Source organism: Neltuma alba, unplaced genomic scaffold (genome assembly GCF_004799145.2).
Source record: "Neltuma alba isolate B1F8T4 unplaced genomic scaffold, ASM479914v2 tig00002890_pilon, whole genome shotgun sequence".
Lineage (NCBI taxonomy): Eukaryota > Viridiplantae > Streptophyta > Magnoliopsida > Fabales > Fabaceae > Neltuma > Neltuma alba.
In genome coordinates, this window is record NW_021633060.1 from 64,807 (window position 1) to 89,013 (window position 24,207).

The window sequence follows — 24,207 nt, forward strand, 5'->3', positions numbered from 1 at the left end:
ATTGTCATTTATCGGGCAAACAGCTTAACGTATATTTGTTGACCCCAGTATTGACCTTAACATTTGAGGAAATATTTTAAACTTGTATGATCGAAAAACAAAAGGAATGATACAGAACAGTTGTCTAAAGTTCAAATAAACCATGAGCTCAAAACACAGTGAGGTTGATAATATTTCTAAGAAGATGACCGCTATATAATAAGAAGCCTGAATATCTAATTAGGGCTTTTTTATTTTATGACACAGTTATACAATAATAAGTTTATACGTTGATTAATTGGTCATTTGATTGTCAAAATGCCACTTCATCCAAGAAAATCAATTCCGTGTTCATTATTGCACTTAAGATTGAGTATGAAAAAACGCATTGAACATTCAGCTATCTACGTAATTATGGGAATTGGGGAATAAGGAGATGTGGGAAAAGTATATGAAGTGTGTTTAATTAGGAAAAATTACTCATGGATTCTATGTTTTAAAAAATTAGATATAAAAAGATCCTAATAAAATTTTATATTCATAAGTTAAATTTACATATAACAGATCCTTAAAAAAATTATATTCATTAGTTTAATTTACATATTTATAAGTAAAATTTAACAATTTATATTTACAAGTCAAACGTGTATATTTAAAAGTCCAGTTGCGTCATTTACAAATTAAACTTGTAAAGATTAAATTATTTGAAACTTTGTTGTATTTAATTTTTTTTATTTGGGGCCAATGGATAATTTTTTGTCTGATATATATTATATTGGACTTCTTGAATAGTATCTACTAATTAACATGAAGAAGAATCGTAGGTTTATTTGATTACATAGAAAAATTGTACTCAATATTCGTGTTCAATATATAGTTTTTATTTGATTAAAAATAGAAGTTCTGCTTAATGCTATCTCCTAGTGAATCTCATCGGAGGTACTAATTAATATTGAGTGATTATTACAAGGGAAGGTGTGAATAGACCTTGCAAATTCAAATACCAAGCCTAATAAGAGAAGGAAGAACTAAAACTAAGGATCAATATAATGGCTGATACTGCTCTGTTCCTATTTGAGACAAAGTGAGAATATATTTTTTAGTCCTATTTATAGGTTAATGAGATAAATTTTTCATATGGATATACAATTTTACCCTTCATTTATTATTATGTTGACTTTATTTGAATAAGGAATAGCATATACTACCCCGTCTCTTATTATGAGATCGTTTTAAGTAAATTGTGCCATTTAAGAAAACAGTTAAAATTAGTTAAAAGTAATTAATATGTAACAAATTCAGTTTTTTTTCAAATCTACCCCTGTATATAAATGGATAAATATGAGAGAGTAATAGTGAGATAAATGAAGAAAGAGAATGTTTTAAATACATTAAATTAGTGATAAAATAGGTAATACTACATTAAATGCTCAGACAAATTCAAAGAGAATATTATAAAAAGGGACAAATCCATTTAAAAAATTAGATTTTATAATAAGGGATGAAGGGAGTATTAAATAAGAATAAAGTTAAAAAGTTATTTTTTTAATCATCAAATAATTCCTAAAAATCTATAACTAAATGAAATAATGTTGCAGCTAATCCGGCATATCTCAAAACTAATTGATAGTTAAAAATCAAATTTGATTGTCCTTCAAATCAGCAAATGACCTAGCCTTGTATAAAGATCTTCTTGTTCTTCAAATGTTATTTTCATCAATATCTGAAGCAAACATTAACATCAACGGTTTTTTTTTTTTTTAAGTTCAAGTATTAGATTTGATTCATAATTCATGATATATATATATATATATATATATAATAATACGCAAATTATCTTATCTGAAATCATTTCAACTGACACACTTTGTGGCCCAACAAATGATTAATGATAAATATATGTAAAATCTACCATCAACATCTACAAATTGAAAATAAAATAAAATCAAGTTTCATCTCAACTAAAATATGATAACAAGCGTATGCAAATTTGGGTTGATGAATATCGATAGTTAAGGATCTTAAAATACTTTGTCAAAGCATAACAATGTTATTAAAAATACCTATGCAGTACTTATGCAAATACAGAAATAGTTCAATGCCATTTACTTCTTCTAGTAATTGTCCTATCTCTTGTGTGGTTTAAGCAACTCCAGTGCATTTTCTTAGACTTGGTTTATCCTTGTAGAGCAATACATTATTGGGGCCTAAGACCAATCAATCAAAATTATAATAAAAACATGATAGCATAACAAAATTAAAATATGGCATAACTGATTGTTAGGCTTCTCAAGTTAGCAACAAAGGCATAATCTGTAAATAAAAGCATATAATGCATTCACTTTTAGCCTATAAGCTAATTCAAACTGTAATTCAAATATCCAATCAATTAGACTAGTATCTAAAACTTGTGTAATTCAAATATCCAATTAATTAGATCAATATCTAAAAATAGAGAAAGGGGAAGGCCATAAACTTGTGTAATTCAAATATCCAATCAATTATTCATAGAACCTCTAACAACTATATAAGATTAACTTTAAGACTATTTAGTTATAGTTTAGTTAGTTATAGTTAGAAGTTATATTATCCGATAAAGTTAGTTGTTAACAGACACTGCTAAGGTTGTTAACAATTCTCCTTAGGTTATTAATACTTACTGTTGAGGTTGTAAATGGATTTTCGCATTAAAATGTTGCTATAATCCTATTGGGTTTGGTTAAAATTTTTAATGATATCAAAAAGCTTCCCATTTTAGTGTTAAAGTTGTTGTATTATACTATTTGGTTATAATTTACTCTTACGCGGAGGTTATATAATTCTATAAAGTAAGTTGTTAACGGATACTGCTTAGGTTGTTAATGCCTTCTCATTCGGTTGTTAATAGTTGCTACTGAGGTTGTAAATGGATCTTCGCATTAAAATATTATTATAATCCTATTGGATTTAGTTAAAATTCTTAATGATATCAAAAAGCTTCCCATTTTAGTGTTAAAGTTGTTGTATTATACTATTTGGTTATAATTTACTCTTATGCAGAGGTTATATAATTCTATAAAGTAAGTTGTTAACGGATACTGCTTAGGTTGTTAATGCCCTCTCATTCGGTTGTTAATAATCGCTGTTGATATTGTAAATGGATATTCGCATTAAAATATTACTATAATCCTATTGGATCTAGTTAAAATTTTTAATGATATCAAAAAGCTTCCCATTTTAGTTTTAAAGTTGTTGTATTATATTATTTGGTTATAATTTACTCTTATGTAAAGGTTATATAATTTTATAAAGTAAGTTGTTAACGGATACTGCTAGGGTTGTTAACGCCCTCTCATTAGGTTGTTAATAGTCGCTGCTGAGGTTGTAAATCGTAATGACAGAGCAAATGTGAATATGGAATATGAGGGGCAGTAATGTCATTTTATAAAACGAAAATATTACTCTGAGGTCCCTTGGGATCTGTCAGTGATTTTGACATTTCGTGGGACCTCAGAGTAATAAATTGCCTTCTGTGGGACCTGTTAGTGATTTTCCCAAGGAAGAATTGCATATAGGGACAGCAATGGAATTTCATGCAAAACCATGGCTGTGAATACAAGGGATGATAACATGGGGCATTGCAGGCGCGCAAGAGAAGAGGACACTGCAATCTTCGTTGTCTGACTCTCTTTTCCATCGTGACTTTCTGACTAACATTCCAAACATGACAACCGAGTGAGGACACGTGTCATTTTCTAGGGAACAGCTTTCGAATCTCCGTACGAGTTCGCCGTCTTTTCCCTCTGTCGGTTTCCCGGCCCCATCCGGCCTATTTTTCTACCCGACCGTTGTGGTTCATCATGATCCTTTGGTGATTCTTTAGCCGTTGGATTCAGTACCTGTGGGATTGAAGCAACGGACAAGATGTGAGAGAGCATGAGAACTCATATGTGAGGGAGGTAGTGTAATTTTGTTAAATGGGTGAGGTGGCAAAAGGAGGAGGAGGTAGGGGCTGCTGACAAGCAACGATGAAGAGGAAAATCGGGCTATGATGATTAGCACGTTCTGTGTTCCGCGGCTTCTCTTCCGTGTTTAGGATAACAAATATACTGCGCCTCCTCTCTCATTAATGTAAAATATAATTAAAAAATTATTATTGTCATATTTATAACACTTATTTTATATGTTTATTAATTTTTTAAAAATTAATTCGATTAATATTCTGCCAATAATAATTAAGAAGAGATGGATGGAGGAAATTAAAGAAAATATTTTAAAAAGAAGACATCATATTAACTAATTTAACTAATATTCTTAATCTATTCAAATTAGTTAATTAGGCCTTATATCAAGGACTAGAGGAGTATTAGCTTCATACTAAATTTTAAAAAAAATAAAGATTAAATTTGATGCTAAATATAAAATTTTAATTCATTTAACTAACTTTTTTAATATTTATAAATTAGTTATCCAATTTTAATATTAAGGAGCAGAGATAATAATACTAAACAAGAAATCATGCAAGGAAAAAAACCATTTACCATTCTAGTAATTTACAATTGGTCAAGGGGTTATTTACAAATTAAATACCCAAACTTACAACTAAGATAACATGATTTACAAGAGAAATATAACCATTTTCAATTAGAGCAAATATAATAATGTCTTTTCATTCATCAATGTTAATTTCATTTCATTTTTTGGGATTGATATTTCTTAATTTCTTTTGGGGCTAATTGAAATTTTTAGGACAGCACATAGATTCTTTTCTGTACCATGGACTCCAACCTAGCGCGCGCATGTATAGGATTTTTTTTTTTTTTTAAAGCATATATGGCTAAATATATCTTCAATTAAAGAGCAAATACCTGCAAAAAATATGAGTTTTAGTTAGCTAACTTCATAAGAACCTGAAATGGAGTTAAATGTAGGTTAATTAGTTAAATTTATAAAAAAAATTACAACATTTTTAGAATTAGTAGATAGCAGAACTACAAAATGTTAATAGATTTTCTAAATCACGGTTAATTAAATCTATGGAAAAACCATAGGCAATTCTATCTTTTAAAATAAGGCCAACATGATCCCGTGTTTTTGGTGTTCCAGTAGTTTTAATTAAATGTGTTGGGGGGATCTGGGACAAAACAAAGTGGATTAGTCAATTAAGAGATCCCAATTATTGATTACGCCTTAATTAAAGTTCGTGAGCTGTCCTTCCCTGAATTTCAGAATTTGCAATACGTACGCGGCATATCCCCCCTTTGATTTTTAATTAAATGATTTAAATCTTATTCTCTCAAAATACCCCATCCCTGCTAGATCATCACTCCCTCCTAAAACTCATGCAAAAGGACTTGATACAAAATATAAGTTATTTATAAGTAATTAATATTTATTTATTAATTTTGTCCCTATAATTAATGTTTTTTTCCTTTATTACTCTTTGTATTTTTTTTTCCCTTTATAACCTCATTTAATACAGGTAAAGTTGAAAAAAATTTCAATTTAAAATACAATTAATGAATTAACTGCTATAATTTTGATATTGATAAACTGATTATAATGATTTATACTACCTCTGATTCTTAATATAAGACTTTGTTTGACTTTTGTTTTGGTCATAAATATAAGACCCCAATCCACTTTGTCTCTCATATTTATACATTTTTTTTCCCAAAGTAACCCTTCTAATAATGATAGTTCTAGTCAATACACTTGATTAGTAAAGATATTTTAGGAAAGACAACACTTATTTAGGACAAATAACTAACTCAACTTACTTTTTTTAATCTTTTCAAATTAGTCAATTGACTCTTATAATTAAGACTGGAGGTAGTATTGTGGATTAGAGGGAGTACTTAACTTTGTACCTATTTTTGAATAATAAAATAAATATTAAGTTAATAAATAAGAAAATACAATCTGCTTGTTGAATCATATAAGACGAGGGTTGCCAGCAAAACTAGAGCATTATAGCAACCTTCCATCATAATGCTCAGCCTCTCCCTAACCGTGTACCTGTTTAGGATTCATCATTAAGATTCTCCCTGCCGCTCCATAATTCTACGCGGCGCTTTATTAAAAGCCTACTAATAAAATAAATCCAAATTTCGCCTTTTTAATAATTACCAATCTCTTCTTTGAAGGCACAACACTTAAATGAGCTCTCATTGTAAAGACTGTAAAATTGACTAAATCAAAATTTAAACGTTACAAATTCGTTAAATTGTAATTATGCTTCTAATCACAATAGAGGATCCTCTCCCCCATTCACGAGGCGTAATTAGGGCCAAAACTGAAACTACGAGACGTTCAAATGAAATAAAATATAAATTACTCCTCCGATCCTTAATATAAGACCCATTTAACTAATTTGATTAGATTAAGGAAGTTAGGTAAGTTAGTTAATTATAAGAAAAGTGACATATTTTTCCTAAAATACCATAATCATCTTTTTTAATACCCTCTCTCCCTTTTCTACTTGATTATAGTTGAGGGAGTATCCATATGGGTAATTTAGAGAAAAATGATAAATATGAGAAATGGGTCTTATATTTAAAACCAAAACCAACTCAAGAATTAGGTCCTATATTAAAGACCGGAGGAGTATTTTAACACTACGGAGTTGAGTTTCACTTGGTGTCGTGCTCCATCTACAAACCTTGAACCGAGAAATTTGTTTCTGTATTGTTAAGAACAATCAGAAAAGAAACACACTCAAATCTGGAGAAAGCAAAAACATAGGCCAAAATGCTTATGGGATGAGGATTTTGCAGATCACAACTTCAGCCACTCCAAGCAAGGACATAAACCCCAACAAAATCTAGCAGGGTAATCGTCCTTCATGTACACCTCCCTGCTCTGCCCTATGATATAGAAGCTGAAAGATCTCCGCCCGTGAGCCATGGTGACCCTAGTCACTGGGACAACCGAGATGGTGTGCCTCTCACAGATGACCCTTGCAGTGACAGGTACAGCAGCTCTTTCTGCAATGACTTCGGAGGAGAACTTGTTGAGGAAGAAAGAATCAGCAAAGAAGGCTGGAGTGCATTGCTGTGCCTGAGTATTGCACAACTGAACCCCTTTGGATCTGTGGAAAACCTCCTCTGGAACTGATGCTGCCCCACTGTTTGCATTTACTTTTCGAGTTGATAGTGTTTTCCTGAAACATATAAATGTGCTCTCAATTTGAATTGTCACAAAAAAAGAAGCGCATCATATGAGGACCGTAATTGTAGAAACAGAAATTGCACATTACTGAACAGGGAAGCTTGTGAACTTTCCAAAGCTTGATCTTGAATTACCATGTTTCTCATCACATATTTCATTCATATATAAAAGGTTAGAGCTGTCAATACTCGTACAAAAAACCACGATGCAGGAACCAGTTCCAAATTATTTAAACTCAACCCGTCAAATTAAGAAGCTTATTTTACCGTTCATGTGGTTCATACTTCCAAAAATAAGCCTCTGAAAAAAATATCCCAGTACTTAATAGAGCAACTTTTCCAGATGACGAATTAGAATTCAGAGGAAATTATACATACTTCCTTTGACTTCATTTATCCTGAAGAAAATAATTCATGGTGTTGAGCCTTGTTCATCATGAAGCAGAGGTTCATGACTCGATGATGGTCTGGTTTGAAGATTTCAAAATTAGCCAAACATGATTGCCCATAAGCAAAGTGACTCACCATTTAACAACTGCCACACTGCGTGCCAGGAGAGAGCCACTTCCTTTGCAGGTCACACACTTGATTAGTCCACGAGATCCGCAAGTTGAGCAAGGAATCTTTCCCTTACCATTGCATTTAACACATCTGCATGAAAACTTAAAGTACGTGAATCACATATATAAACAGATGCCTTGATAGAAACTAGTGCATCCTCGAAATCTTAAGCTTGAATTAAAAATGAAAATTCTCAATCTTGTGCCTTGTTAAGTTCTTGCCACAGCATGCGTGAACAAACTACAGTTTTACTAGACTATCCATGCTATGAATAACAAGTTGGACTTCAAGCATCAATCATCAAAGCCAAAGAACGGTATCATGGCTTCAATTAATAACTAATCTACACTTGAGCAATTGAACCACTCACACTGTATCAGATCCATCTTTATGAGCAATCAAACCCCTTCCATGGCAAGCAAGGCAGTCGGTCATCTGATTTTCTTTATAATATCCAGGTTCTTGGTCTGCATTACATGCAGAGCAGACAATACTACCCCGTCCTTCACAAGCTGCAAGTATTTTCCACGATTTTGTAAAAACAGACAAAAAGAAAATGTTAGAAACTAAATACGCTTTCAATTGTGAAAACTGAAGAGCAAATCTAGAATCCTAACCAGTGCATTTCTCAATAACTTCAGAATGAGGAATCTTTTCCCGCACTTCTTTGTATGTCACAAACAGAACAGGAAACTGAGACCTTAAATCCAATTCCCATACACCAAGTTCAGGCCCACTATGCTTTCCATCTATGCTGCCACCAGTGTATAGCTCAGTCTCTTTTATGGTCTCTCTTTCCTCAGTAAAAGTATCTAAAGTGCCCACATAAACATTGCAGTCTTCCACAGAATGAATTTTCCATGTTCGAGCAGGACGGCTACCCCAACAATAGCGGTGACCAACATAATCAATAAGCAATCCTCGGATCTCTACTTCATCCAAGACTCCCCTAAAATTAGATAGTTTATTTTAACAAGATTGCGTGTCAACAATGAAATGTTATGCTAAAACAGACATAGATATTATGATGATTTACCAATATATATTTATATACAGCTTTGATAACAAAAACATTCTAGTAATCCAATGATCCCAACACATGATTAAACAGTGAAATCCACTAATGTCTTTCTCACATAAGTCAAACCCATGTGATATTTCATATAAACAATGGCCCCATTTATAAGTTGCCTCAACCTCTAAAATTAGAATATTTTTACACAATTTAGTAAACCTAAGCAGATTAGTTCCTCCACGCTGCATACATGACAAATTATCACTTGCTCGTGATTCTATGGGTAGTGCATAATATGAAAGTACGTACAGCCAAACCAAAATCATTGATTTCACAATTTCAAGCAGCCAAGATAATTCGGTTCTTTGGAGACCAGCATCTAACTGAATCAATCAAACCAAGTGTCAGTCTACCCCTTATTTCCTGATATCAATCTAGCCACCTTATCCAGATATCAATGAGTTTATTATGGAACTCATTTAACCCTTTTATGATTTTATCAAAATTCAAAAACACAAAACCCTATCTATACTTCTTTTAGCCTTGAGTTAAACCACTCAAAAACACAAAACCCGATCAAATCTTGGTCTACAGTATAGATTATGCAACGCGCAATAACAGCAATACTTCTTCCCTTTTTTTCTTAAATAAATGAAGTCTGCAGTGTTTGGCCATCTTTCTGCGTCACTATTGGAAACAATGATCACAAAGAATATTCCTTGACAATGCATTCCATTTACTGAGATGATGTTGATTGGATTTCCTATGGCATGTCGAACTTCAGAACGAATTGTAATTACCACTGAAAAATCAACATCCGAACTATACTGCTTCAAGAGTTAAACCATTAGTGCGTTTCATCAACAATTTGTAAATAAGCATTTTATTGATCCATGGTTTACATCATATTTTTATCATATGATTTTAATTTCAGCAGTTATAGAGAGAAATCAAGAATACAATCATGACTTCAATTCTTTTTTGGGAGCAAATGCACAAAATTATAAAGCTTGATATACAAACTAATCTTAACAGGAACACTCATAGAGGTGGGGATATGTTTACAGTTCCCACATCAGTCATACCTCTGGTATTCCGCCCTGCTTCCACCGTAATCTCCTGCATATCCTCCTTGGGGAACAATAGCTTGCTCTGCAACGTAGCGTTGTATTTAACATCCAGGCAATCCTTAAATAAACTTAAAGCTAGAAAACTTAAAAAGTTGTAGTCCATCTTTGCCTCATAATTACAGCAGATGTTGGGAAAGAAAAATAAACGTTCACATGTTTCTACAAGGATTGTTAATTTGAAACCGATAATTGCTCCTATCTTCACCCCATTTAAGGGGAAAAAAGCCGTGACCCAGGACATCCATGAAAATCAGAAGAATTGACACCAGACACCGGTATCTGACATGAATGTTATGAAACTTCAAATTAACAGGATCTTGTTGTGTCAATATGTGGTACTTTGGACCTTAAATTCATAAAACTAAACGCAATTCAAATGAATATTGGAAGTAACAAGACCACCCACCTGGAGGATAGGGCTCAGGCGAGCTAACCAAAGCGCCATGAATGGAGGGCGGATAGTAATTGGAAGAAGCAGCGGCAGCAGAGCGAATTTCATCGACACTCACCTCAGTGCCGGCCAATGATGAAGCAGTAGGAATCACAGAACCCGTTCTTCCCGCATACTGATACGCGCTCCACTTTCCGCTCTCTCTGTCGGACGATTGACTTCTTGTTTCTGTCAAATCCGATCACAACCAAAAGAACCCAAAATGAAGAACACGAGAAACATTGAAAATCATCAATTAAAATTGAAACTTGCCGGCGTTAATTTTATACCCGATAACAGAGGCTGCTCCATATTGATAATGATCAGCTCTGCGAGAAATTAGACACAGCGATTATTGGGTACAAAACATTTTTATCTAAGGTATTTGCCTTTGCCACTAAGGAAGTTGAATTGCCGATAAGTCAAATAGAGATATATAATCTGCCCTGCCTCCTGCAACCGAACGGTCTAAACCAAACCAAATATTAACATGTAAGGAGGAGTGGGGTCCGCGATATTAAAAACGCGGGTTCTTGTCCTTAGCTAAAACGAAGAAACCGAAAACCGCACAAGGCTGGAGAACCGCTGAAGAACTATAGGTTGCAAGAGGGACCTGTTGATCAGAACCTGAAAGTGTATGACCTCATAGTTGAGAGAGGAGAATGGAACCTGCAAGCATTGGAAGGAAAAATTCCAGGGGAAATAATTGACAGAATTAGACAGCTACAACCCCCCACAGAGGAGGATGGCAAAAATATTGTAAGATGGAAATGGACTAAAGATGGAGACCATACCACTGCCTCTGCATATAAGTGGCTACAGCAAAGCGATGGAAGTCAGTATTAGAAGTTGTGGCAGAAAATGTGGAAATTACAAGTACCTGAAAGAGTCAAGCTTTTCATGTGGCAGACAAAACACAAAAGACTTCCAACTCGATGGGATGGAGGACAAGGTTACTGTACTGTTTGTAATCTGGAGGGAGAATCTCATATACATGTGTTGCGAGATTGTCGAGTTGCTAAGAATCTGCGGAAAAGACTAGTGGCTGAGACAAGGAGAATTTTTTGCTTGTGGATCGGACGATTGATTGGATCAGAATCTGACTAGGACCGCGAAAAAGCAGGGAGAGATAAATTGGCAGGAGTTATTTGCGACTGGCTGCTGGCATCTCTGGAAATAGTGATGTAGATTGGAGAATGCCGTGGAATCCACCAGAAGTAGGGAAACAATATTTGGAAAACTTCGGGAAAAAAATGGACGCCAGAGCAACCAAGGGAGCAGGAAGAGATTATCTTTGTAGGATGGAAACCTCCCCATGGGGAATGGTGCAAATTAAACACTAACGGATCGAAAGAAGGAGGAGGAAGAGCTAATTAGAGGTAATTGTGGTGAACGGTTGTGTGGTTATGCTTAGAAACTGAATGTCAAGATGTGGAAAGCACTGCAGTATGGGGCATCATAGAAGGCCTAAGATTATGCTGGAACATTGGTTTACGTAAAATTGAAGTGGAATGTGACACAAAGCAGGTGGTGGATGATATTAACAGTGGAGGATTAATTCAGGGGAATCAATTACAGTCGAGATTGGCAGGTGCTGTTTACTCATATCTGCAGAGAGAGTAATAGGTGTGCTGATAAGCTTAGTTTCAATGAGTAGACAAATGAATATGTGGATTTATAACAAATTTGTGCAGATTTGAAGGAGAGCTTTAAACACCTCTAGATAATCTTCGAAGGTCAAATAAATATTCGAGCAAAGGTATTGGTTGAGAAAACTTAGGAGAGTGGAGTGGGAGAGGATTAGAGGAGATTTCAAATTCTGACTACCATTTACAGACATTTAATGTATCTTCCAACGAACATTTATTTTCTAATATCAAACTTCCCACTTTCCTCTGCCGCTTGCTTAGCTCCAACTTCCAACATACTAGTAATGATATTCGGATCAAACCATCTTAGTCATAAGGCAAGAAGAAGGAAAACATATTTGCAACATTTTTCCTGGTGACAAAGATAGGTTGACTCCGATGCTAGTTTGGTTTCGGGCAAAGGGCTAGAAGGTATTAGTGGAAAAAATTTCAGAACTTATAGAGGGGAGAGAGAAAGATTTCTATGTGCACCTATTGGTTAAAATGATATTCTGACTCTATTTATAAATCACTTCTAACATGTTTCATACAAACTAAGAAAAAATTTTAAATTTTATTAATTCTTATTTAAAATTCAACAACTTTTTAACTTTAACCCTATTTAATATACATTATACCTCATGTAAACAAAGTCAATACAATAATAAATAGAGGATAAAATTATATATTTATAAAAAAAATTTCTCTCAGTGCTCTATAAATAGGATAAAAAAATATTTTCTTTCTCTACCTTATAAATAAGACCAAAAGAATAACTTCCTATGATCATGAGTAGGTCTTTCAATTTTTCAATGCCTAGAAGCTCGTTGTGTTTGAATGCTTGACCAATATAAATGCATACATACTGGAATGTTGCGTTGGCGAAAGAGCTCTAAGAACATATCAGATTTAGATGAATGATTGACGTTACGTAATATAGGCAGGATTATTTTCCCATGCATGCGAATTATGCATTGCTGGAAGCTTGAGAAATGACTGCGACTAAATAAATGAAAATATCTTTGTGTCTAACATTAAATCTTTTTTATGTCTGGCTATATTATATACTACTTCCGGTCTTAATTATAAGACCTCGTTTATAATCTACAAATATGATCTTATGATGAGAACAGGAGGCAGTAGTATTTTATTATTTCTCACTCAAGCTACTGTCAATTACTCATATTAACTCTTTTGGCCAAAAGGAGACTCATATAACTATTCACTTTCTTGGAATGTGACCAATTTAACATCAGCCGTTCTACTAAGACTAATATTTTTTCACTCATCAAGTTCATAATAACTGGCACAGATTTTAAAATATCCAAAATACATTACAAAAGCCCTAGAATGCCCCTTATACAGAGACAAAAATGTTCAGGCCGTGGCTTCTTCCTTCGGCTTCTTCACGAGGTGGAAAAGCCCATTTGTCAATGCAGCTTTGGACGTCAAAGATGCTCCCAACAGATTCAGAGCCTAAACCAAGTGAAATAATTTAAGTCACAGTTACGTTGCGAAGAGTTAATGGAAGTGAAATTGACAAGTTTTGGTTTATCTCTTTACATATTCTTCTAAGATTACTCAATAAACAATCATTTTTTCCAGAGATCAGTTAAGGGGTAGATTTTTACCTCATTCGGACCAATTTTCACCTCATGCTGTTCCAAATCGTTCAGAGGGATATTCAATTTTTGCAGAAACGAAATGCTTGAAGCACAAGTCAATGGCGTGACTTGAAGATCATCCGTTACAGCAAAAAGTGCTGGTCTCTTCACAAATCCCACAGTAAGTCCTGTCCTTTCATCCGCACGTCTAGGGTCAACCATAGACATTTCAGATGCGTCCGTTATCTGGTGGCGCTCCTTTGAAATTACTCCATTTTTGATCGGCCAACGTATCATATTTAGGATCAGACCAGTACCATACCAGTAAGTAGGAGTTTTTTCTTCCTGGAGCATTAATGGCTGCCTTATACAACCATATTGAGAAGGCACCTTCAGATCCAGTAAAGGAGTGTATGGAGAGCTATAATTGTTACTCCAACTTGTGTACCATGTGCTCAGACCCTTGACACTATTGTAAAGATTATGCATAGATCCCAGTTTAAAATCATTGCCTCCTAAAATCTTGAGAATAGCTCCAAGAGGCATGGCGAGGAAGCTGAATAGAAAATCAGCGAAATCTCCCTGTGCTTCAGCATACAGGATTTTGTTCGTCGACTTGCTCGACGTTACCTTCAGCATTAATGAGGAATCATTCCCATGCATACCGAAAGAGGGCGGGTTAGACGCTCGTCCGAACTGTGATGGAGCTAGTATAGGTCCGAAAGAGGACACAGGGTCAGATCCACCATCTTCCCAAGTCAAGAATACATCACTGAGAGGAGATTTCGAGATCAAGGCCCGCTTCATCAAGTCCATAATCTAAAACATACACTTGTATGTATTAATCATCAAATTCAATCAAGTTACTTTGAATCCTGGTTAGAAACTTTACATACCTGGCTTAAGCCAACGTTTGGAGCGACTTCGGCGAGCTTACTGAGGTCTGTATGGCCAAGCTGGACAAGATGATGAACAGTGTTTCCAGGAAAGTTCTCAAGCACCCTTAAATCATCAAAGATCAAATACATAGTGTCCCCTCTAACAAAAACACCATCTTCTCCTTTGGGATTATTTTCCTCCCCCACCAACTTCATCTCCTTATCCATCAGTTTCCCACACGAGCAGCTTACTCCCGCAAAAGTACTCAGCAATCTCCGATTACCCCCTCCACAGGAGCCACACATCATATACTTGGTGGGCTCTGTGTCATCCACGTTAAATTTTAGTTTCTGGCAAAGCTTTTCGCACGGGTTACGCGGCCACAACAACATTTTCTTGCAGGTTCCATTCCAAAAAACCTGTTGACGCACAAATTTCGATTCATTCATAAAATCTTATTCTCTTAAAAAATGGGACATTCAATCGCACTATTTTATGCACCTGAGTGTCGAAATTTTGGACACTTTGGTAGAGGTTGTTGATGCAGCCAACCTCTGCTGATGATCGATGGGTTTGCTTGTTGGACGGAAGGCGAATGATGGTTCCCAATGGAAGCGTTAAGAAACTGAGGAGAGCGTCAATGAAATCTCCACTTGCTTCGGCCACAACCACCTTGTTTCTTTGTCTGTCTACGAAAAGTCTCAAATGAGATGATGATGATGGGCCTTGCACGGAAGCCATAGTTCAGTCACAAGCAAGAAATCTGATATGGGAAATTCTGATCTCACAAATGGAACTAATGAGCTCAGTCCAAAGGCGGTTGTGATTGATGGTGCTGGGAAAATGGAAAAAGGAGAAACGAAAGGAAGAAGCAGCTTCCTAGGGACTAGCTTTTCTGTTGTTTTTTAACAATTAAAAGGTCCCAGTCTTGTACGAACGGTTTGAAACAGTTTGCTTTAGCTCGCTTTCGATGGAAAATGCGCAGTGACATGCAGCTTGCAATAAGTGCGTTTGATTTATCCATTGACTTGACTGCAAAATTCTTCTGCGAGTCATGCGCGGGATAATCCTTCGCTTGCAAGGAACATGTTTCACCATTTGTGCAGTCGTCACGCATACCTATGACATTTTGTTTCATTAAGGAATATGATAGTTCAAATGCATATGATTAAAAAAAATAATTCTAAAAAAACTAAACATATATTTACTACAAATAACTAAATCAATTAATTTCATTAATAGCTTTAAATTAATTACTTAACTATTACACTACTTCCGGTTCTTACTATAAAAGTTTGTTTTGTCACAAAAAAAAAGGGTTTGACTTTTACTTTAGTCATTTCTAATTCACTTTGTCTCTTATATTTATCTATTTTTTCTCAACGTAAGTCTCGTAATAATAATAGCTCTAACTAATACACTTGATTAGTAATGATATTTTAAAAAAGATAACATCTATTTGTTACAAATAACTAACTAAGCTAATTTTTTTTAATATATTCAAATTAGTTAACTAGTTCTTATATTTAAAAAGGAGGTTATACTTGCTATGTTCTTTGGGCCTCACCACAGGCTTAATGATGTTTGCTTTGGAATGTTTCGTAGCCGCGCAACGCGCATTGCCCATTAGAGATCAGAGAGGCTCTTTAGAAACAGAAATGTAGCACCTCTTCTTGAGTCATATCGATATTAACTTGGAAACAACTGAACGTTCCTTACTTTTGTGGGATTCGGATGAAACATGCATGGTTCACTGGCTTGGTCTTGCCCTTCGATATTTTTATATGTGACTCTTGTAAATCAGAACAACAATGACTATAATCAAGCTCTAGGTAGTTGCTTTCCGTGTTGGTACGTTTGTAAGACAAGCAGCATGAAATGTTTGAACACAGTATGGTTCGTGTTGCCCCCAAAAGTTAGTCTAGTTGAGAATGAGTTGTTGAGTTAACTTATAACCTACAAGGTAGTGAATTCAAATTCCACTACTAATATAATGATTTTATTGATAAATAATCTGTAAATAACTCTATAAATACTGTTTAAGTCTAATGACATGTCCCGACCTAATGAGTCCTCAAAACCAAGTCACTCACTGTGATACTGTTTCAGATAAAGGGGGATCTGGATTTGTTTTTAGAAATGCACTAGGCTCCGTGGTGGACCTTTCTGGAGAGAAGGACTACATGTCCAGATTGGCCTACTAAAAAAGAAACAGAAATTGCACATTAGTGAAGAGGGAAGCTTGTGAACTTTCCAAAGCTTGATCTTGAATTACCATATTTCTCATCACATATTTCATTCATACATAAAAAGTTAGAACTGTCAATACTCATACAAAAAATCATGATGCAGGAATCAGTTCCAAATTATTTAAACACATCACGAGGGATCTGTCAAATTAAGAGACTTATTTTACCGTTCATGTGGTTCATACTTCCAAAAATGAGCCTCTGGAAAAAAAAAAAAATCCCAGTACTTAATAAAGCAACTTTTCTAGATGACAAATTAGAACTCAGAGTAAATTATACATACTTCCTTTGATTTTTGCTACAATTACACAGACTTCATTTATCCTGAAGAAAATACTTCATAGTATTGAACCTTGTTTATCATGAAGCAGAGATTCATATGACTCGGTGATGGTCTGGTTTGGAAATTTCAGAATTAGGCAAACATGATTGCACATAAGCAAAGTGACTTACCATTTAACAACTGCCACGCTGCGTGCCAGGAGAGAGCCACTTCCTTTGCAAGTCACACATCTGATTAGTCCACGAGATCCGCAAGTTGAGCAGGGAATCTTTCCCTTACCATTGCATTTAACACATCCTCATGAAAACTTAAATGTACGTGAATCACATATATAAACAGATGCCTTGATAGAAACTAGTGCATCCTCGAAATCTTAAGCTTGAATTAAAAATGAAAATTCTCAATCTTGTGCCTTGTTAAGTTCTTGCCACAGCATATGTGAACAAACTACAGTTTTACTAGACTATCCATGCCATGAATAACAAGTTGGACTTCGAGCATCAATCATCAAAGCCAAAGAACGGTATCACGGCTTCAATTAATAACTAATCTACACTTGATCAAGTGAACCACTCACACTGTATCAGATCCATCTTTATGAGCAATCAAACCCCTTCCATGACAAGCAAGGCAGTCGGTCATCTGATTTTCTTTATAATATCCGGGTTCTTGGTCTGCATTACATACAGAGCAGACAATACTACCCCGTCCTTCACAAGCTGCAAGTATTTTCCACGATTTTATAAAAACAGACAAAAAGAAAATGTTAGAAACTATATACGCTTTCAATTGTGAAAGCTGAAGAGCAAGTCCCGAATCCTAACCAGTGCATTTCTCAATAACTTCAGAATGAGGAATCTTTTCCCACACTTCTTTGAATGGCACAAACAGAACAGGAAACTGAGACCATAAATCCAATTCCCATACACCAAGTTCAGGCCCACTATGCTTTCCATCTATGCTGCCACCAGTGTATGGCTCAGACTCTTTTATGGTCTCTCTTTCCTCAGTAAAAGTATCTAAAGTGCCCACATAAACATTGCAGTCTTCCACAGCATGAATTTTCCATGTTCGAGCAGGACGGCTACCCCAACAATAGCAGTGACCAACATAATCAATGAGCAATCCTCGGATCTCTACTTCATCCAAGACTCCCCTAAAATTAGATAATTTATTTTAACAAGATTGTGTGTCAACAATGAAATGTTATGCGAAAACAGCCATAGATATTATGATGATTTACCAATAAATATATATATAGTATACACAGCTTTGATAAGAAAAACATTCTAGCAATCCAGTGATCCCAAGACATGATTAAACAGTGAAATCCACTAATGTCTTTCTCACAAAAGTCAAACCCGTTTGGGTATTTTATTATATTCTATCTTAACGATAAACAATGGCTCCATTTATAAGTTGCCTCAACCTCTAAAATTATAATATTTTTACACAATTTACTAAACCTAAGCAGACTTGTTCCTCCACGCTGTATACATGACAAATTATCACTTACTCGTGATTCTATGAATGGTGCATAATATGAAAGTACATATAGCCAAACCAAAATAATTGATTTCACAATTTCAAGCGGCCAAGATAATTTGGTTCTTTGGAGACCAGCATCTAACTGAATCTATCAAACCAAGTGTCAGTCTACCCCTTATTTCCTGATATCAATCTAGCCAACTTATCTAGATATCAATGAGTTTATTATGGAACCCATTTAACCCTTTTATGATTTTATCACAATTCAAAAACACAAAACCCCATCTATACTTCTTTTAGCCTTGAGTTAAACCACTCAAAAACACAAAACCCGATCAAATCTTGGTCTGCAGTATAGCTTCTGCAACGCAAAATAACAGCAACACTTTTTTCTTTGTTTTTTTTTTTAAAAATAAATGAACTCTGCAGTGTTTGGACATCTTTCTGCGTCACGGCTGGAAATAATGATCACAAAGAATATTCCTTGACAATGCATTCCATTTACTGAGATGATGTTGATTGGATTGGATTACCACTGAAAAATCAACATCCGAACTATACTGCTTCAAGGGTTAAACATTAGTGCGTTTCAACAACAATTTGTAAAGAAGCATTTTACTGACCCATGATTTACACCATATGATTTTAATTTCGGCAGTTGTAGAGAAATCAAGAATACAACCAAGACTTCAATTATTTTTTGGGAGCAAATGCACAAAATTATAAAGCTTGATATACAAACTAAACTTACCAGGAACACTAATGGATGGGGGGAAATTTTTACAGTTCCCATATCAGTCATAACTCTGGTATTCGGCCCTTGTTCCACCGTAATCTCCTGCATATCCTCCTTGGGGAACAATAGCTTGCTCTGCAACGTAGCGCTGTATTTAGCATTCAGGCTTATAAATGCCAATAGAATTCTTAAATAAACTTAAAGCAAGAAAACTGAAAAAGTTGTCCATCTTTGCCCTATAATTACAGAAGATCTTGGGAAAGAAAAATAAACGTTCACATGTTTCTATCTATATCTATCTATATAACCCATAAATCTTGCAGAGGTTTTGTGATTGGTCCATGTGGCAGTCTTAGGAGGTGGTTTTTTTTTTATCTAATTGGCTGTTGATTGTTGATGTGGATGGTTATTAAATTAAGATGAAGTGGCTGATTAAAATGTCTTGGTATGGATATATGGAAGGGTCGGTGGCACCTGCATAGATATATATTCTTGGAACTTAAGGCCTTCTTTGGCAAAAAAAAAACATCTTGGAAAATGAGGAGGCCTTGAATCACTTGTCGAATAATTCAAAGAATTAACATAATTACTTGCACTCTTTTCAGTATTTTTAAAGGTGAAGAGACTATGAATTACTATCTAGAGTAATGAAAATGAAAAGGCTTTAAACCACTTTGTGGAACAATTTAGATAACTCTGAAAATCATTAACTCATCCTCTCTTGGTCATCGTGTCTTTCTCTTTTTAATGCAGGAGATTCATCCCATCTCTTCTCTTATGAAAGCTCAATCATTTTCCCATTACGACATTTGTTTCCTGTGGAGTTGCATTTGGCATTCTTATTTCCATTATATAAAGACCATTCTACCAACCTCATTTCCCCCTCAGCGCATTCCAGTTCTCCACTTTGGTTTTCTCAGAACCGATCTATTCATTAATATGGTATTATATGTTTTCAATTTTCCCTCAATTTGATCGTCTCACTTCTAAGCATAATCATGTCCACAAAGTTTTCACTTCTTGATTTATCTTCCGTTTTTTTTTTTTTTTAGATTTGGAGATCGGTTCTCACCAGTGGCACCATCACGATCATCGTAGTCTATCTATGATCTACAGCTCTCAAAAAGTCCTCAACTGAACAATCATTATGCAAGTAAGCTTACCATACCTCTCTTAAAGTGTCAAGCCCTGACTACGGTAAATGTATTGTCTCAGAAAGGGACTGTCAGAGGTTTTCTTATCACTGAGACCTAAATGTTTGAATTCGCTGGATGGTGGAGATACTTATGAAAACTTAAGGCACTATTGATTAGTTCTTAAATTTTCTGGACATTATTAGCAATGAGAAAGATGGAATATGATTATTTATTAAATTTGCCACCAAGTATTTGTTACATTTATTGAAGAATATTCCCACGTAAACAATTGTATGTGGCACTATTAAGGGTAAAAAACTATTGAGGGCTTGAAAGTACTGGTACTAGACAGAAAAAACAAAAAGCTAACAAACCGAACAATAAATGTTGTCTACAGTCAAGTTTCTTCAGTTGTCATTTTGACTTGACACACAAACACTAATAGTTAATTCTCCTAATGTAAAAAGTCTTAATAATTAGTTCTTCTAATGAAAAAAAATCTTGCTTCAATAACCCCTGCTTTTGGTACGGCATCTAGTTTAAGGGAAAAAAGCCGTGAATCAGTACATTCATGAAATAGATTGGCACCAGACACCCGTATATGACATGAATGTGATGAAACTTCAGATTAACGGGATCTTGTTATGTCAGTATGTGCTACTTAGGACGTTAACCTCATAAAACTAAACGCAATTGAAATGAACATTGGAAGTAACAGTAACAAGATCACCCACGTGGAGGATATGGCTCAGGCGAGCTGACCAAAGCGCCATGAATGGAGGGCGGATAGTAATTGGAAGAAGCAGCGGCAGCAGAGCGAATTTCATCGACACTCACCTCAGTGCCGGCCAATGATGAAGCAGTAGGAATCACAGAACCCGTTCTTCCCGCATACTGATACGCGCTCCACTTTCCGCTCTCTCTGTCGGACGATTGACTTCTTGTTTCTGTCAAATCCGATCACAACCAAAAGAACCCAAAATGAAGAACACGAGAAACATTGAAAATCATCAATTAAAATTGAAACTTGCCGGCGTTAATTTTATACCCGATAACAGAGGCTGCTCCATATTGATAATGATCAGCTCTGCGAGAAATTAGACACAGCGATTATTGGGTACGAAACATTTTTATCTAAGGTATTTGCCTTTGCCACTAAGGAAGTTGAATTGCCGATAAGTCAAATAGAGATATATAATCTGCCCTGCCTCCTGCAACCGAACGGTCTAAACCAAACCAAATATTAACATGTAAGGAGGAGTGGGGTCCGCGATATTAAAAACGCGGGTTCTTGTCCTTAGCTAAAACGAAGAAACCGAAAACCGCACAAGGCTGGAGAACCGCTGAAGAACTATAGGTTGCAAGAGGGACCTGTTGATCAGAACCTGAAAGTGTATGACCTCATAGTTGAGAGAGGAGAATGGAACCTGCAAGCATTGGAAGAAAAATTCCAGGGGAAATAATTGACAGAATTAGACAGCTACAACCTCCGCAAAAGAAGGATGGCGAAGATATTGTAAGATAGAAATGGACTAAAGAGGGAGACCTTACCACTGCCTCTGGATATAAGTGGCTACAGCAAAGCGATGGAAGTCAGTATTAGAAGTTGTGGCAGAAAATGTGGAAATTACAAGTACCTGAAAGAGTCAAACTTTTCATGTGGCAGACAAAACACAAGAGACTTCCAGCGAAGCAAGTAACTAGTCGATGGGATGGAGGACAAGGTTACTGTACTGTTTGTAATCTGGAGGGGTAATCTCATGTACATGTGTTGCGAGATTGTCGAGTTGCTAAGAATCTGTGGAAAAGACCAGTGGCTTGGGAGAGACAAGAAGAATTTTTTGCTTGTGGATCGGACGTTTGGTTGGATCAGAATCTGACTAGGACCGGGAACAGATATATAGGCCGGAGTTATTTGCGACTGGCTGCTGGCATCTCTGGAAATAGTGATGTAGATTGGAGAATGCCGTGGAATATATTTGCAGTGGAGGATTAATTCAGGGGAATCAATTACAGTCGAGATTGCAGGTGCTGTTTACTCATATCTGCAGAGAGAGTAATAGGTGTGCTGATAAGCTTAGTTTCAATGAGTAGACAAATGAATATGTGGATTTATAACAAATTTGTGCAGATTTGAAGGAGAGCTTTAAACACCTCTAGATAATCTTCGAAGGTCAAATAAATGTTCGAGCAAAGGTATTGGTTGAGAAAACTTAAGGAGAGTGGAGTGGGAGAGGATTAGAGGAGATTTCAAATTCTGACTACCATTTACAGTCATTTAATGTATCTTCCAACGAACATTTATTTTCTAATATCAAACTTCCCACTTTCCTCTGCCGCTTGCTTAGCTCCAAGCTTCCAACATACTAGTAATGATATTCGGATCAAACCATCTTAGTCATAAGGCAAGAAGAAGGAAAACATATTTGCAACATTTTTCCTGGTGACAAAGATAGGTTGACTTATGATTAGGGGAAAAAAGATAGGTTGACTCCGACGCTAGTTTGGTTTCGGGCAAAGGGAGTAGAAGGTATTAGTGGTAAAAATTTCAGAATTTCTAGAGGGGAGAGAGAAAGATTTCTATGTGCATCTATTGGTTAAAATGATATTCTGACTCTATTTATAAATCACTTCTAACTTGTTTTTCACAAACTAAGAAAAATCTTAAATTTCATTAATTCTTATTTAAAATTCAACAGCTTTTCAACTTTAACCCTATTTAATATACTAGTAATGATATTCGGATCAAACCATCTTAGTCATAAGGCAAGAAGAAGGAAAACATATTTGCAACATTTTTCCTGGTGACAAAGATAGGTTGACTTATGATTAGGGGAAAAAAGATAGGTTGACTCCGACGCTAGTTTGGTTTCGGGCAAAGGGAGTAGAAGGTATTAGTGGTAAAAATTTCAGAATTTCTAGAGGGGAGAGAGAAAGATTTCTATGTGCATCTATTGGTTAAAATGATATTCTGACTCTATTTATAAATCACTTCTAACTTGTTTTTCACAAACTAAGAAAAATTTTAAATTTCATTAATTCTTATTTAAAATTCAACAGCTTTTCAACTTTAACCCTATTTAATATACATTATATTTCATGTAAACAAAGTCAATACTACCTCCAGTCCTAATTATAAGAGCCATTTGACTAATTTGAGAATATTAAGAAAGTAAGTTGAGTTAGTTATTTGTTCTAAATAGGTGTTGTCTTTCCTAAAATATCCTTGCTAATCAAGTGTATTGACTAGAACTATCATTGTTAGAAGGGCTACTTTGAAAAAAAATGTATAAATATAAGAAACAAAGTAAATTGGGGTCTTATATTTATGATCAAAATAAAAGTCAAACAGGATCTTATATTAAAAACCAGAGGTAGTATAATAATAAATAGAGGATAAAATTATATATCTATACAAAAAATTTCTCTCAGTACTCTATAAATAGGACCAAAAAATATTTTCTTTCTCTACCCAGTAAATAAGGTCAAAAGAATAACTCCCTGTGATCATGAGTCGGTCTTTCAATTTTTCAATGCCTAGAAGCTCGTTGTGTTTGAATGCTTGACCAATATAAATGCACACATACTGGAATGTTGCGTTGGCGAAAGAGCTCTAAGAAGATATCAGATTTAGATGAAATATAGGCAGGATTATTTTCCCATGCATGCGTATTATGCATTGCTGGAAGCTTGAGAAATGACTTCGACTAAATAAATGAAAATATTTCAGTGTCTATTATTAAATCTTTTTTATGTTTAGCCATATTATATACTACTTCCGGTCTTAATTATAAAACCTCGTTTTTAATCTACAAACAAAATCTTATGATTAGCACAGGAGGCAGTAGTATTTTATTATTTCTCACTCAACCTACTGTCAATTACTCATTAACTCTTTTGGCCAAAACGAGACTCACATAACTACTCACTTTCTTGGAATG

The 24,207-nt window shown here is 35.1% G+C and overlaps 3 protein-coding genes across 4 annotated transcripts; all 3 read right to left on the reverse strand.

The window, feature by feature from the left end:
• Positions 1-6,573: 6,573 nt before the first annotated feature.
• LOC114739713 (protein SSUH2 homolog) lies at positions 6,574-11,506 on the reverse strand. 2 transcript variants are annotated; one of them, XM_028927790.1, is made up of 8 exons: positions 11,144-11,506; positions 10,554-10,890; positions 10,240-10,452; positions 9,789-9,855; positions 8,306-8,637; positions 8,059-8,200; positions 7,653-7,778; positions 6,574-7,120 (listed from the first exon to the last, which is right to left on the reverse strand). In XM_028927790.1, exons 2-8 carry the CDS (start codon positions 10,573-10,575, stop codon positions 6,736-6,738), a joined length of 1,287 nt encoding a protein of 428 aa, XP_028783623.1. In that variant the 5' UTR covers positions 10,576-10,890; positions 11,144-11,506; the 3' UTR covers positions 6,574-6,735. The 2 variants fall into 2 exon arrangements, with proteins under 2 accessions (XP_028783623.1, XP_028783622.1); XM_028927789.1 differs by having other exon boundaries at positions 10,554-10,932.
• A 1,710-nt stretch (positions 11,507-13,216) lies between these two features.
• On the reverse strand, positions 13,217-15,115 carry LOC114739705 (uncharacterized). The gene is made up of 4 exons (XM_028927781.1): positions 14,876-15,115; positions 14,392-14,793; positions 13,523-14,314; positions 13,217-13,367 (listed from the first exon to the last, which is right to left on the reverse strand). The coding sequence occupies exons 1-4, from the start codon at positions 15,113-15,115 to the stop codon at positions 13,269-13,271; spliced, it is 1,533 nt and encodes a 510-aa protein (XP_028783614.1). The 3' UTR covers positions 13,217-13,268.
• A 1,954-nt stretch (positions 15,116-17,069) lies between these two features.
• On the reverse strand, positions 17,070-21,679 carry LOC114739714 (protein SSUH2 homolog). The gene is made up of 6 exons (XM_028927791.1): positions 21,315-21,679; positions 21,001-21,213; positions 19,199-19,265; positions 17,731-18,062; positions 17,484-17,625; positions 17,070-17,202 (listed from the first exon to the last, which is right to left on the reverse strand). Exons 1-6 carry the CDS (start codon positions 21,334-21,336, stop codon positions 17,073-17,075), a joined length of 906 nt encoding a protein of 301 aa, XP_028783624.1. The 5' UTR covers positions 21,337-21,679; the 3' UTR covers positions 17,070-17,072.
• Positions 21,680-24,207: the final 2,528 nt, after the last annotated feature.

Bases quoted from the DNA above. Each gene is read 5' to 3' on its own strand.
- LOC114739714 (XM_028927791.1), bottom strand. From the start codon at position 21,336: ATGGAGCAGCCTCTGTTATCGG. The intron at 18,063-19,198 runs TTATGACTGATA...ATCTAATTTTAG, and splicing joins ACAAGGGCCGAATACCAGAG to GGGAGTCTTGGATGAAGTAG. The intron at 17,626-17,730 runs GTTAGGATTCGG...AAATACTTGCAG, and splicing joins AGTTATTGAGAAATGCACTG to CTTGTGAAGGACGGGGTAGT.
- LOC114739705 (XM_028927781.1), bottom strand. From the start codon at position 15,115: ATGGCTTCCGTGCAAGGCCCATCATCATCATCTCATTTGAGACTTTTC. The intron at 14,794-14,875 runs GTGCATAAAATA...GTGCGTCAACAG, and splicing joins TCCAAAATTTCGACACTCAG to GTTTTTTGGAATGGAACCTG. The intron at 14,315-14,391 runs GTATGTAAAGTT...TGTATGTTTTAG, and splicing joins CAAACGTTGGCTTAAGCCAG to ATTATGGACTTGATGAAGCG.
- LOC114739713 (XM_028927790.1), bottom strand. From the start codon at position 10,575: ATGGAGCAGCCTCTGTTATCGG. The intron at 9,856-10,239 runs GTGGGTGGTCTT...GCTACGTTGCAG, and splicing joins GCCTGAGCCCTATCCTCCAG to AGCAAGCTATTGTTCCCCAA. The intron at 7,779-8,058 runs GTGAGTGGTTCA...GTTTTCATGCAG, and splicing joins AAAGATGGATCTGATACAGT to ATGTGTTAAATGCAATGGTA.